This window comes from Budorcas taxicolor, chromosome 9 (genome assembly GCF_023091745.1).
Source record: "Budorcas taxicolor isolate Tak-1 chromosome 9, Takin1.1, whole genome shotgun sequence".
NCBI classification, from domain to species: Eukaryota; Metazoa; Chordata; class Mammalia; order Artiodactyla; family Bovidae; genus Budorcas; species Budorcas taxicolor.
In genome coordinates, this window is record NC_068918.1 from 11,229,582 (window position 1) to 11,242,276 (window position 12,695).

Here is a 12,695-nt window from a genome sequence, read left to right on the forward strand (position 1 = left end):
TTTTAAATGTTCTTTCCAACAGAAGAGGTAGGTATATTTCCACATATGAAAAATCAGTAACAGAAACAAATCAAAACAAGGAAAGCCTGATAAAAATCAACATACTCTCTTCTAACAGCACATAAATGTAACTATTTTATGATGTTACTAGTAGACACGAGTTGTTTCATGTTCCAATCAGACAGTAATCTTAATTTTCATAATATATACCTAGTAGTAACAGGAGTATTGAAAGGCTGCCTTTTCATCACAAAATTGTTCCCCACAGTGATTTGTGCTGCAGGTCACAGTGAACTTTGAGCCACTGGACAGGATTTCACTGTAATTCTATTTTCACCAACACCATCATCATAAAGCCTCTAAGCGTCTACAAAGATCATCAGATTTTTAAAATTTAATTCCAACCAAAAGGGTATCTTCGGACTATAGGTGGAGAGATTTGATCATTCCAGTCAGCAAATGAATTCAAATGTGCACACTTTAAAATTTCTGCATTTCCAGTTTGGGACCAGAAAAGATAAGGGAACTGATTTTCATCAGTATATAAGTTGCAATTTAGCTAAAAAAAAAAAAAAATGCATAAAGACCGTGTTTCTGTGATCATCAAACTGAAGGATGAAGAGAAATGAAAAATCTCATGCACTGTTGGACGTGAATGCAGGGGAGGGGCGCAGGGGAAGGGTCTCCAAAGTCACGTGATGATTGCTTTGGTCTGACAACATCAAGGCTAATAAAAAAAATGTTTAAAATAAAAACTTCATAAATAAAACATCTGGGTGTTGTATTTAACACTTTACTCAATCTAAAGGTTACTAATAATACATAGAGCACATTTGCCTTTTTGCTCCCCACCCTCAAACCCTCATTTGCTTCTGTTTTCCCTGAAATCTTAAACGAAGTGGGAACTTCCTCACTGTCAACACCAGGTAAGGCCCAGTTCGTTTTACTCTCCTTTCGCTTTTCCATTTTTCTGCTTCTTGCCATTTTCTACCACTAGGTGGTTTTCGGATTTGTTCACACCATTTGCTGAAATACCATTCGCCGCTGTTTTTCCAGGTTTTGCTTTCTTAGGCTCTTTGTACGTCCGCACATAGAAGTTAAGGAAGAGGAATATGAAGCTGATCGCGTAGGCAATGAGAGCCCAGTGCATCCATTTGGGGAAGGGGCAATCGGTGTAAAGGGACAGCGCTGTGTGCCCGATGGTCACGTGGAACTGCACCTGGAAAACACAACAGCACAGGCGCTCACTGTGGGCAGCAAGCAGCTCGCACGGCCCTGGCACCTTCCCTGGCTCCTTCTCCCGTGGGCCGCTTCTCAAAACCACGTCCTCAACGAGGGCTTCCTGCTAAGATCCAAGTACCCCCACCCAATGGGGCCCTCCGTCCCTTTAACCAAAGGGGTCTGGCTTGTGCTGGTTTTCTGTTTCATAGGAATTATGTCTTTTGCATCTGCTGACTTCTGGACTGTCCATCTCTCCCCTCGAGTACCACCTGAGGGCAGGGCTCCGCACTGATCCCTATGATTAATACCAGACCACCTAACCTGCCTCTTGAGAAATCTGTATGCAGGTCAGGAAGCAACAGTTAGAACTGGACATGGAACAACAGACTGGTTCCAAATAGGAAAAGGAGTACGTCAAGGCTGTATATTGTCACCCTGCTTATTTAACTTCTATGCAGAGTACATCATGAGAAACGCTGGACTGGAAGAAACACAAGCTGGAATCAAGATTGCCGGGAGAAATATCAATAACCTCAGATATGCAGATGACACCACCCTTATGGCAGAAAGTGAAGAGGAACTAAAAAGCCTCTTGATGAAAGTGAAAGAGGAGAGCGAAAAAGTTGGCTTAAAGCTCAACATTCAGAAAACGAAGATCATGGCATCCGGTCCCATCACTTCATGGGAAATAGATGGGGAAACAGTAGAAACAGTGTCAGACTTTATTTTTTTGGGCTCCAAAATCACTGCAGATGGTGACTGCAGCCATGAAATTAAAAGACGCTTACTCCTTGGAAGAAAAGTTATGACCAACCTAGATAGCATGTTGAAAAGCAGAGACATTACTTTGCCAACAAAGGTCTGTCTAGTCAAGGCTATGGTTTTTCCTGTGGTCACGTATGGATGTGAGAGTTGGACTGTGAAGAAGGCTGAGTGCCGAGTGCTGAAGAATCGATGCTTCTGAAGTGTGGTGTTGGAGAAGACTCTTGAGAGTCCCTTGGACTGCAAGGAGATCCAACCAGTCTATTCTAAAGGAGATCAACCCTGGGATTTCTTTGGAAGGACTGATGCTAAAGCTGAAACTCCAGTACTTTGGCCACCTCATGCAAAGAGTTGACTCATTGGAAAAGACTCTGATGCTGGGAGGGATTGGGGGCAGGAGGTGAAGGGGACGACAAAGGATGAGATGGCTGGATGGCATCACAGACTCGATGGACGTGAATCTGAGTGAACTCCGGGAGTTGGTGATGGACAGGGAGGCCTGGCGTGCTGCAATTCATGGGGTCGCAAAGAGTCAGACACGACTGAGCGACTGAACTGACTGACTGACTGGCCTGGTATCTGGACCCTGAGGATTATTTTTTGGATAATGCTGAATAACATTGTCTGATGAGAGGGAATTAGTGAAGGCTCTTCAGTTTTTGTTTTCCTCCCAAATATATTGATTTCTTTCCACAAAGTTGTTAGCAAGCTGGTACATGTACTTTTAAAAATGAGTTTATCAAAATGGTTCATTCTCTCTTTCTTATAGAATAAGAGATAGCTAAATATGCATTTTAAAATTAATTAAAAATTTAAAAATTGAATCAACACAATCCTTTAAAAACTAAGATTCTTGGTAAAACTTCGTAGATATTTGATATTAAGTATAAAAGGAGAAGATGGTTCTCAATATAAGAATTCATGAATTTCATGGGGTTAAACAACACTTAAATTTTTTACAGGGTTAACATACAAGATTTACTGCTGTGAGAACTTCTGCCTTGGAAACACACTACCCTTCACAAAATTAACACCCTCTTTAAAATGGGCAATTGCAGCTTCTCCTTTAAGGATAGCATTATCAGTATTATTATATTAAATATTAAAGTTTACCCCATGTATAGCTCCAAATTTGTATCACACTAAAAAACTTTAAAAGTTTCCCATGGCAAAATCCAAGTTTTAGGGACTTTTGATTTCACAATGATTCTTAGAACCTGCATCGCTGGAAAAGGGTGTGTCTGGGGGGTGACTGAGCAGGGCATCACTCAAGGAGAATCAGGTGCAGTCTTCCCGCAAAGTAGATAACAACAGTTCACATGATTTCTGTCTTTTTCTCATTTTCCTGGGCCCATTTACTAATAACTGAGAGGAACTAATTACACAAACTGTGTAAACAGGTTACACAAAAACTGGAGGAAGCTTCCTGTAGCATTTTACTTACAGATGAATCCTGCACACCCAGCACTCCCCAAAAGCTGTGCTTCCTGTTTGGGTAGCCTGTTGTTTGGCAACTTAAAACAGAGACAAATGATATTTCCAAATGTGATTCCACTGATAAAATTGCACACATGCTATGATTAAAGCAAATTATAATAAATTCCAAGGCTTGAAGAATAGCTACCAGGTTGGTTTTGGATTTCCGGTTTGATTACTGGGCCAGTGCTTTAGCTCTGAAGGTTGCACTGAGTCACCCAGATGCTTCCAGAAGTCCTACTAGGGGTTGGTGCTGCGAACTGTCTCCTCTGAAGATGAACATTTGAGTATACCAAGCTCTGCTCTCTAAGGATTGTGTGTTAGGAAATTAAGAGTTCTTTGATCCTTGGTCCTTTAACTTATTTATTTTTTGGCCACACAGTGCTGCATATGGGACCTTAGTTCCCTGACCAGGGATCAAACTCATACCCTCTGCAGGAGAAGCATGGAGCCCTAACCACTGGGCATCCAGGGAAGTTCCCCTTGGTCCCATCCTTTACCCGACCCCTTCGCTGGCTCTGTGACTTCTCTACAACTTTCCTATTCTAAATGCATAGGATCTGTTCACAAGGACGGAAAAATGGGAGCAAAAAAACAGAAAGTTTATTTAAGAGAAGAATGAAGAGAGGTAATAATAACATTTTAAGTGGAAAAAAACTAAGAAAGAAGTTATTTTTCTAATTGTCAGGTGAGTATATGCTCCTCGGTTCTGTCTCGTCCACAACAAAGATTTGGAGTGACGGACATTAAAGCACTTGGCGTGTCACAGCTCTCGGGTCTTGGACAGACCGTGTTCTAGCTCTCAGGGCTCAAACGGACCGTGTTATAGCTCTTAGACAAATCAGTGTTACAGCTCCACGTTACAGCTCTATTTGATTTAGATAATAGCAGGAAAATCCATCCTCGAGGCATGAGAGCACGTCGACCCAAAGGCGCGAAGAGAAGAACGACAGGGGTGGGGCGGGGTGGGGAGAGCCCTTTGGCTCCTCTTTTTATATGTTTTTCTGTCCCCCTGGGCCTGCGCTATGCAAATTGGGCTAGCCAAGAGTGCTGTTTGTTTTACGAGGTCCTCAGACCTTCCTTTGGAGAAGGCAATGACACCCCACTGCAGTACTCTTGCCTGGAAAATCCCATGGATGGAGGAGCCTGGTGGGCTGTAGTCCATGGGATCGCTAAGAGTCGGATATGACTGAGCGACTTCACTTTCACTTTTCACTTTCATGCATTGGAGAAGGAAATGGCAACCCACTCCAGTGTTCTTGCCTGGAGGATCCCAGGGACGGGGGAGCCTGGTGGGCTGTAGTCCATGGGGTCGCACAGAGTCGGACACGACTGAAGTGACTTAGCAGCAGCAGACCTTCCTTTATTCTGTTTTTGCACGGTTTTCCCTTCCTTGTCTTTTAGCCACCACCATTTTGGACTTCTGTTTCCTAGTCTAACTACCTAACACTAATCACCGACTCGACGGACGCGAGTCTGAGTGAACTCCGGGAGATGGTGATGGACAGGGAGGCCTGGCGTGCTGCGATGCATGGGGTCGCAAAGAGTCGGACACGACTGAGCGACTGAGCTGAGCTGAACTGAACATAATCATAAACGAGTACGCATTTTGTGACATGCCTAGGCCTTTACTTGCCCATCCCACAGAGGTGTTTAAAGGGCGTTCCTATTAGACAGGCAGGCCCTGCATCTGGTCTTTTAGGGACATTTAGAGAGCAAGAGTCTGTGAGCACTCAGCCTATGAACAGGTGGCTGAGAGCCAGACAGCCTCAACGCCTATCGCTGGAGCACAGAGAAAGCCAGTCTGGTAACATAGAGTGGCTGAAAGTAACTCAGCCGTCCACAGTGAACGAGAGCCGGACATTCTCAGTGCTTTAGTTGAGAACTCACCAGCTGCAGCATGGTCAGGTATCGCTTCCACCAGAGATATTTCTGAATCCACGGGCCGAAGGCAGCTAACCCGTAGTATGAGTACATAATCACATGGATGAAGGAATTCATCTGGGCTCCAAAAAATGCTTTAGAAAAAGAGGTAATTACAAGACACAGAAATCTTTATTTAGGTGATAAACCATTTGAACGTAAAATAAATCAATCTACATTATTTTCCAACATTTAATACTGAGTATAGATGAGAAATAAAAGTTGTAAAATAGTTCTAATGGACAAGCCTTCTCTTCAGATCATGCCAAGTATTTTTAAAGTTTAAGGCTCTGGCTTTTACCATATAAATAAAAATGGGTGTTCTTCAAAGGCAAAGGACTTCCCAAGTGGCTTAAGGAGGCCCTAATGTACTTAAGTAGGTCCTAACACTGCCAATATTATTTTTCATTCTGTTGCTCTTGGGGGATAAGAGCCAGGGTACATATAATGGTTTAAAGTAGATTTGTAAATCCTTCATTATTGTCTTTACATGTGCCAATACACATAGCTACAACAAAATAGTACTCGTTTCTTAGATTTCTAAATAGTTTAAAAGTAAAGTAGCAAGGTGAACTGTAGTATGACTTGTACCCTGGGTTCCCATCAGAGGAATGGTCTGTTTCCAGGCTCAGTGATGTGAATTATCTCCAATGTACAGGCATCTGAAAAGCCGGAGGTAGATCTTGGCCAAACTGTGAGTTCAGATTCTCTTCAATACTGAGAAGGCTACATACAATTTCCTTTGAGTAAGAAGCAGTAGGTGCACTGGGGCTTGTTTGAGAGCAAGAGTGGGCTCTGGGCTTGGAGAAGAGAAGGAACCTTCAGATGGAGAAGTTCTATCTTGGTATCCTCTGGATCAGAACCACTAGAACTGCTCCCTCTCAAAATACTGTTTGCTACACTTAGGATTCATTTATGCTAATCTCTGGGGTAAATCTTTAGGTGTGAAAGTAGTCACAGATAAACAGCTAAAGCTCTACTTCCTTCAAATTTCTTTAAAGTGACATTAACACAGGAATAATTAAGCCTGGAAGTAAGTTATATTTATGTGTGTGTGTTAGTTTCTCAGTCATGAGCCTCCTCTTTGTGATCGCATGGACTGTAGACCGCCAGGCTCTTCTGTCCATGGAATTCTCCAGGCAAGAAAACTGGAGTGGGCTGCCGTTATACCAAGCCAAATTCTCACCACTTTCCACCCGACACATTTATATAATTCAGTGCACGGGGACACATTCCTGAAGATGCTCACCCTGTCCTCCTGCAACCCACTTAATTCCAATCCACCACAACGTGAACATGGTACAGTGATGATACACGTGAAGGAAAGAGACTTGGTTGTTTTTCTTCCTCAGGATAAAAAACACCGTGTCCAAATACTCAATTCCTTTAGATATAAAGTACCACCACAGAGCAGCAGCTATCTGCAGAAAGAAAGGGAGAGCATTTTATAAACACCAGAATGATACTATCACATGGCTGTCTACTAAAGTTAAGTCTTAAGCAATTTTTACTGCACAAAACGTATGAGGCATAGAATCATTTTTAAGTGGGTGTGAAACCTAGGCATCTTTTCATGGGGAAAATGATGGGAAATAAAAGAGTCCAAATCAATATCTACACTATGCCAACAGTTCAGAGAAAATTTTCAGTCTGTTTCATAGCTGGATGTCATGGGTACCAACCTGCTGACTGCAATGCTGTGAACGCTTTCAACTGCTATGATTTTCAATGTGGTAGAGAAGCTGAGATATTTACTCTATAAAGGTATTTCAGTTGCTCATGCCTAGCCTATATTCCAGCCTCAGAGATTCTTGCAACTGGTGGCAACTGGTCTCTCTTTCTCACTTTTACATGTGCAACAAAATACTTAACCACATTATTTTTTATTAGGCAGTGAAAATTTTAAAATGATAAACTGCAATAAACACACACACACAACAAATATTTCCTAGGTCATAAATATAATCCTGCTTACATGAGTAAGTCTTTTCTTTTCCTGGGCTCTAATTAAGACACCAGATGGTGCAGAAAGATTACATTACACGCTGAGATTAAGGATCCAAGGATCCAGTGAGAGGTGACCTCGGTATATGCATTTTAAAATACTTCACAAGACTCCCACTACAATAGGAATCTAGATTCACCTTTCTTATGTCAAGCATTTTCTATGGCATCTGCCCTATATACCAACAGCAAAGGCCGCAGTACAAACTGAAATCTGATGGTGAACCTGTGTGCCAGCAGTGTGGCAGACGCATTCACAGGAAGGCTTAGGCTCTTCAGAGCTGATAGGGTCTTTCTTCATTCGCTAAGAGCACCTGTTGGATGCCATGGGTTTGTGTTTATTTGGGTTTGGCTGTTCGCTTTTGAAAAACAAAATTACGATTTTAAAGTGTAGGCAAGGAAAAAAGAGAACAGCCAAAGAAAAAAATAATGTCTTGTATTTACAAACTGAGAATTATTTACTGAGTCTGTTTGCATAATAACATTGTTGAAAATGATAAAAGTTGTGTGAAAACAAACTTGAAATAGGGAACTACTGATAGCAACACTATTTTAATAGTCAGTATTACGTTAGTATTTTAAAGTGTAACATTTTGGTGCAGTAAGGGGCTTCGCAGGTGGCTCAGCAGTAAAGAATCCACCTGCCAATGAAGGAGACATAGGTTTGATCCCTAGGTCGGGAAGATACCCTGGAGCAAGAAACAGCAATCCACTCCAGTATTCTTGCTTGGAGAATTCCATGGACAGAGGAGCCTGGTGAGATATAGTCTGTAGACTTGGACATGACTTAGCAACAGAGTATGAAGGGAAGAGGTCATGTCTTATTTTCCCTCTTATTTGGCACTCTAAATCAGCAATGATTCATAAACAGTAATTAACAATCCTCTCTAGTTTGTGAAAGTGCTAATCGCTCAGTAGTGTCTGACTCTTTGCGACCCCATGGACTGTAGCCCGCCGGGCTCCTCTGTCCATGGAATTCTCAGGGCTAGAACACTGGAATGGGTAGCCACTGCCTTCTCCAGGGGATCTTCCGACCCAGCAATCAAACCCAAGTCTGCTGCAGGGCAGGCAGATTCTTTTGCATCTGAGCCACGAGGGAACTGAAGAGCTTCATCAAAGTGAAAAGATCCTTCTTAGCTACATAACAACGAATACAAAGATGAGGCTCTGAGTAAAACACTTATTCTGCCACGTCTCAGAATAGCCGAGGGAAGAAATGTTCAAATACAATCTGCTGCCACTCTTGTCCTTTCTCCTCCTAGATTTCAGGTCTCACAACAGCTACATTTCAAAAGAACTGATCAATTTATGCATGCCAGGAGGGCAGGTACACAATGGCCAGAGTGGTATTTTAAAAACTTTATTCCCCAAATGTTAACATGCTGTTTGGCCCAAAGGGTTTATCTAAGCTCACTCCTCAGAGAAAGCAAGGCCGACACGTTTCCTTTTCTCTCTCCAGATGCCAGCAGGACCAGTCGTGCTCCAACCAGAAGGTTCTCTAGCAACAAACCTCAACAAAGGGGCTCCCCTCAGGCAATCTCAGGTCTGAGTTCCTGGCTAACCTTCTGTTTGCATGCCTGCCTCTCCCACCTCTGCTGGAAGGTCAGCTCCACAAAGGCTGGACCCCGTCTGCCTTCCCACTTGGGTCCCCAGTACCATCGCACTATCTGTATATAGCTGATGTTCAATACACATTTGTTGAATGAATAAAAACAACGTGACAACCAAAAGGGGTGATTTTTCATCAGCGTGTTAAGTCTTCCAATGGGGAAATGAAGACAGAGACATAAAATCATAAATACATTAAAGCAATTTAGTCTTGGGTCTTGATGAATACTGGTGTTTATATTGTTGAACCCCAATGCTAAAGAGCTATTTTTTTTCAGGGCCAGCTACTACACATTATATTATTACTACATATATTATATCTAACATAAAACACACACATAATTAACATATGTTATGGACACATATGTTTAATATGAACACAGTATACAAGAGGTGTTCAATAAATACTTAACAAAGTAAGATAATTTATTGTTTCTTCACTTGACTAAAATGGCAATTTTACTGATGTAGGTGACTACAAAGTACAATATAATAACACTGTATTACTAGTCTATTTTTCTCAAATATAAATAAAAACTGGGTTTATACCTATACAAGCTGTGCTATGCCTAATTTACTAAACATTAAATCATTTATATTTGTCTTCCTCATACTTGCTTAACAAATGAATTCAACTTCAAGAGTTTCTATTCTTGACCCCCAAAACCAAAAATCTAAAATATAATCTTTATACTAAACATGGAACTATTATTATTATTATTATTATTATTTGAGTACTGCATTTCAGTAGTCCAACACATATTCACTCTCAAATCACCAAATGAGAAAAGATAATGGGGGAAGGAAATGGATTTTAAATTATGTATATTTTTTAAAAAGTAGTTTTATTGACTCAAAACAATCCCACTATAGTTTTACCACTACATTAAAGCATGCTTTTTTACAGACTAGAGACTACAAAATTAAACCAACTTCTACTGATTAGCAGTATTTTTAATGTACTTACCCTGACTTCATGAACGTTATCAGAATAATCCACAGTCTGGCAAATATAGCTATATCCTGCATTATATGATCCCATGAATAACTGGAAAAAGAAAATAACATTTGCAGTAAAGTTTTAGAAGATATAGCATTTAAAAGCACTACATACAATGTGCAAACTTTCAAAATATTTTTAAGAGCAATATTGTCTTAAAAATAAATTTCAAATGCACTAGACATTTAATATGTTGGAATTTCTAAAATTTATCATCCATCAATTTATTCTTAAGTTGAAATCTAAATTTAAAATCACATGTAAAATTTGGACTGAGACACTCTATCTATCTTATATATTAAGAGAAATTGTGATTAACCATGCTGCAAGACTTGCACGGGTTTCTAGTTTTGAACCAGAGTGGATTGCATCTAACAAATTAGGGAAAGTAGCCAAACAAATTAAAGTGTTTTATGATGTTGAGTTTCTGTAGGCTACGCTGTCAGTTAAAGAGATTTTTTAAAAGGACCATACGGTTCATTTTCTTAGCATCATCAGTTCAGTTTGCTGGGTTCAGGATGAACACTAAGGAGGAGTCTCTTGGAAAACAAATTCCTTTCAGTCTTACAACTTAAAAAGTGGTTGGGTCAGTCTAACTTTTAGGATTTCCTCTTAAAATGCCATAGAGAATTTCTTGATGTCCAGAAAAGTATACACTGATCAGCAGCAACAGTTGTATAACAGTTAACGCATTTTAGTTCCAACCTAAAATTAACACACTTATATTATGTGGTAGGATTTAAATTTGAAATCGGTATTTCACATCTGCATATTTTCATCAGTTACCAAACCTGAAACTGCTGAATGAGAAATATAAATAGCCACAACTATTTACTGAGGTCTTAATATGTTCTAAACACTATGCAAAAATTATCTCACTTACTTCTGATACCTTAGAAGATATATATTATGCCCATTTTACTGATGGGGGAAATGAGCCTCAAAAAAGTTAAGGAACTTCCAATGTCAGAAAAGGCAATGGCAACCCACTCCAGTACTCTTGCCTGGAAAATCCCATGGACGGAGGAGCCTGGTAGGCTGCAGTCCACGGGGTCACTAAGAGTCGGACATGACCGAGCGACTTCACTTTCACTTTTCACTTTCATGCATTGGAGAAGGAAATGGCAACCCACTCCAGTGTTCTTGCCTGGAGAATCCCAGGGACAGAGGAGCCTAGTGGGCTGCCGTCTATGGGGTCGCACAGAGTCGGACACGCCTGAAGCGACTTAGCAGCAATGTCAGAAAAATCAGTAAGGGTTATTTTAGAATCCAGTTTGTCTGCTTCCAAATTTCAGTTTAAACAAGTCTTATACTTTATGTATGTTTCAGATTTTTGTTATCCATGCTTATGTCAATAACATAAAATTTACTCTTAGAGGAGCTAACAGTTATCTTAGGGCACAACATTCCAATCGTAGTTTTACACATTCTTATTTTTTAATTTGCAACAGACCTGAGGGAGTATAAAGTGAACTTTAGTAAACCTACCTCTCTGAAGATAAAAAGGTTAAGCAAAACCATCCCGAAATTATAGAGAATGAGCACTAAACGCATCTGGAAAGGTTCTCGGTCCTTCATCCATTTTGGACCCAGCCACACGAAGAGGAGGTACAGGGTGCTGATGCAAAGTGTAGGCAGTGGAGACTGCATCAGAGGCCAGTGCTCGACGCGCTTATCTACAGAGGAGACACAAAATTCATTACATGAGAAACGTTTTATCAAATGAAATTATTAGGAAGTGCCACATTTCACCTTAGCTTCCCTCCGTGACCAAACACAGATCCTTAGAGGTCCAACAAAAACACATGACATACAGTTTTAATGACGTGGATGAACCTAGACCCTATTATACAAAGCGAACTAAGTCAGAAAAAGAAAAACAAATATTGTATATTAACACATATATATGGAATTTAGAAAGATGGTACTGGTGAACTTATTTGCAGGGCAGCAATGGAAAAGACTCTGATGCTGGGAGGGACTGGGGGCAGGACCAAAAGGGGACAACAGAGGATGCGATGGCTGGATGGCATCACCGACTCGATGGACGTGAGTCTGAGTGAACTCCAGGAGATGGTGATGGACAGGGAGGCCTGGCGTGTTGCGATTCATGGGGTCGCAAAGAGTCAGACACGACTGAACTGAACTGAACTGAATGGAGACGCAGACACAGAGAACAGATTTGGGGACACAGTGGGACAAACTGAGAGAGCAGAATGGAAACATGTATGTTACCATATGTAAAATAGCCAGTGGGAATTTTCTGTATGATGCAGCGAGCTCAGGCCAGTGCTGTGTGACAGCCTAGAGGGGTGGGACAGAGTGGGGGGGAGGTTCAAGAAGAAGGGGACATATGAATACCGATGGCTGACTTATGTTGATGTAAGGCAGAAACCAACACAATACAGTAAAGCAATTATCCTCCAATTAAAAAGATATACATTTTAAAAATACATGACATTTAAACCAAAGAAACAAGAAGTAACTCCTGGGAGTAGCTTTTGGAAGAGAAGTTGCATTAGATATGGTACACCTTATATATTTGACAGAGAACCTTGACAACAAAGAGACGAAACAAGGTTCATTGAAAATACAGAATAGGCTTGGGATGAAAAGTTAATCAAAGGTTTCATAGACAGAAAATACTTAAAGGAGAAACTTGACCCTATATTAAATATGTGAAATAAATCAGCACAGTTTG

The 12,695-nt window shown here is 40.8% G+C and overlaps 1 protein-coding gene across 1 annotated transcript in view; it reads right to left on the reverse strand.

Moving 5' to 3' along the window:
- Window positions 1-943: 943 nt before the first annotated feature.
- The window catches only part of ELOVL4 (ELOVL fatty acid elongase 4), a 37,865-nt gene continuing 26,113 nt past the window's right edge, over window positions 944-12,695 (reverse strand). The window contains exons 2-6 of the mRNA XM_052645982.1: window positions 11,483-11,670; window positions 9,962-10,042; window positions 6,632-6,803; window positions 5,350-5,477; window positions 944-1,219 (exon numbers count right to left, since the gene is read on the reverse strand). Of these exons, the coding sequence (XP_052501942.1) occupies window positions 944-1,219; window positions 5,350-5,477; window positions 6,632-6,803; window positions 9,962-10,042; window positions 11,483-11,670 (845 nt within the window). The remainder of the gene's footprint in view (window positions 1,220-5,349; window positions 5,478-6,631; window positions 6,804-9,961; window positions 10,043-11,482; window positions 11,671-12,695) is intronic.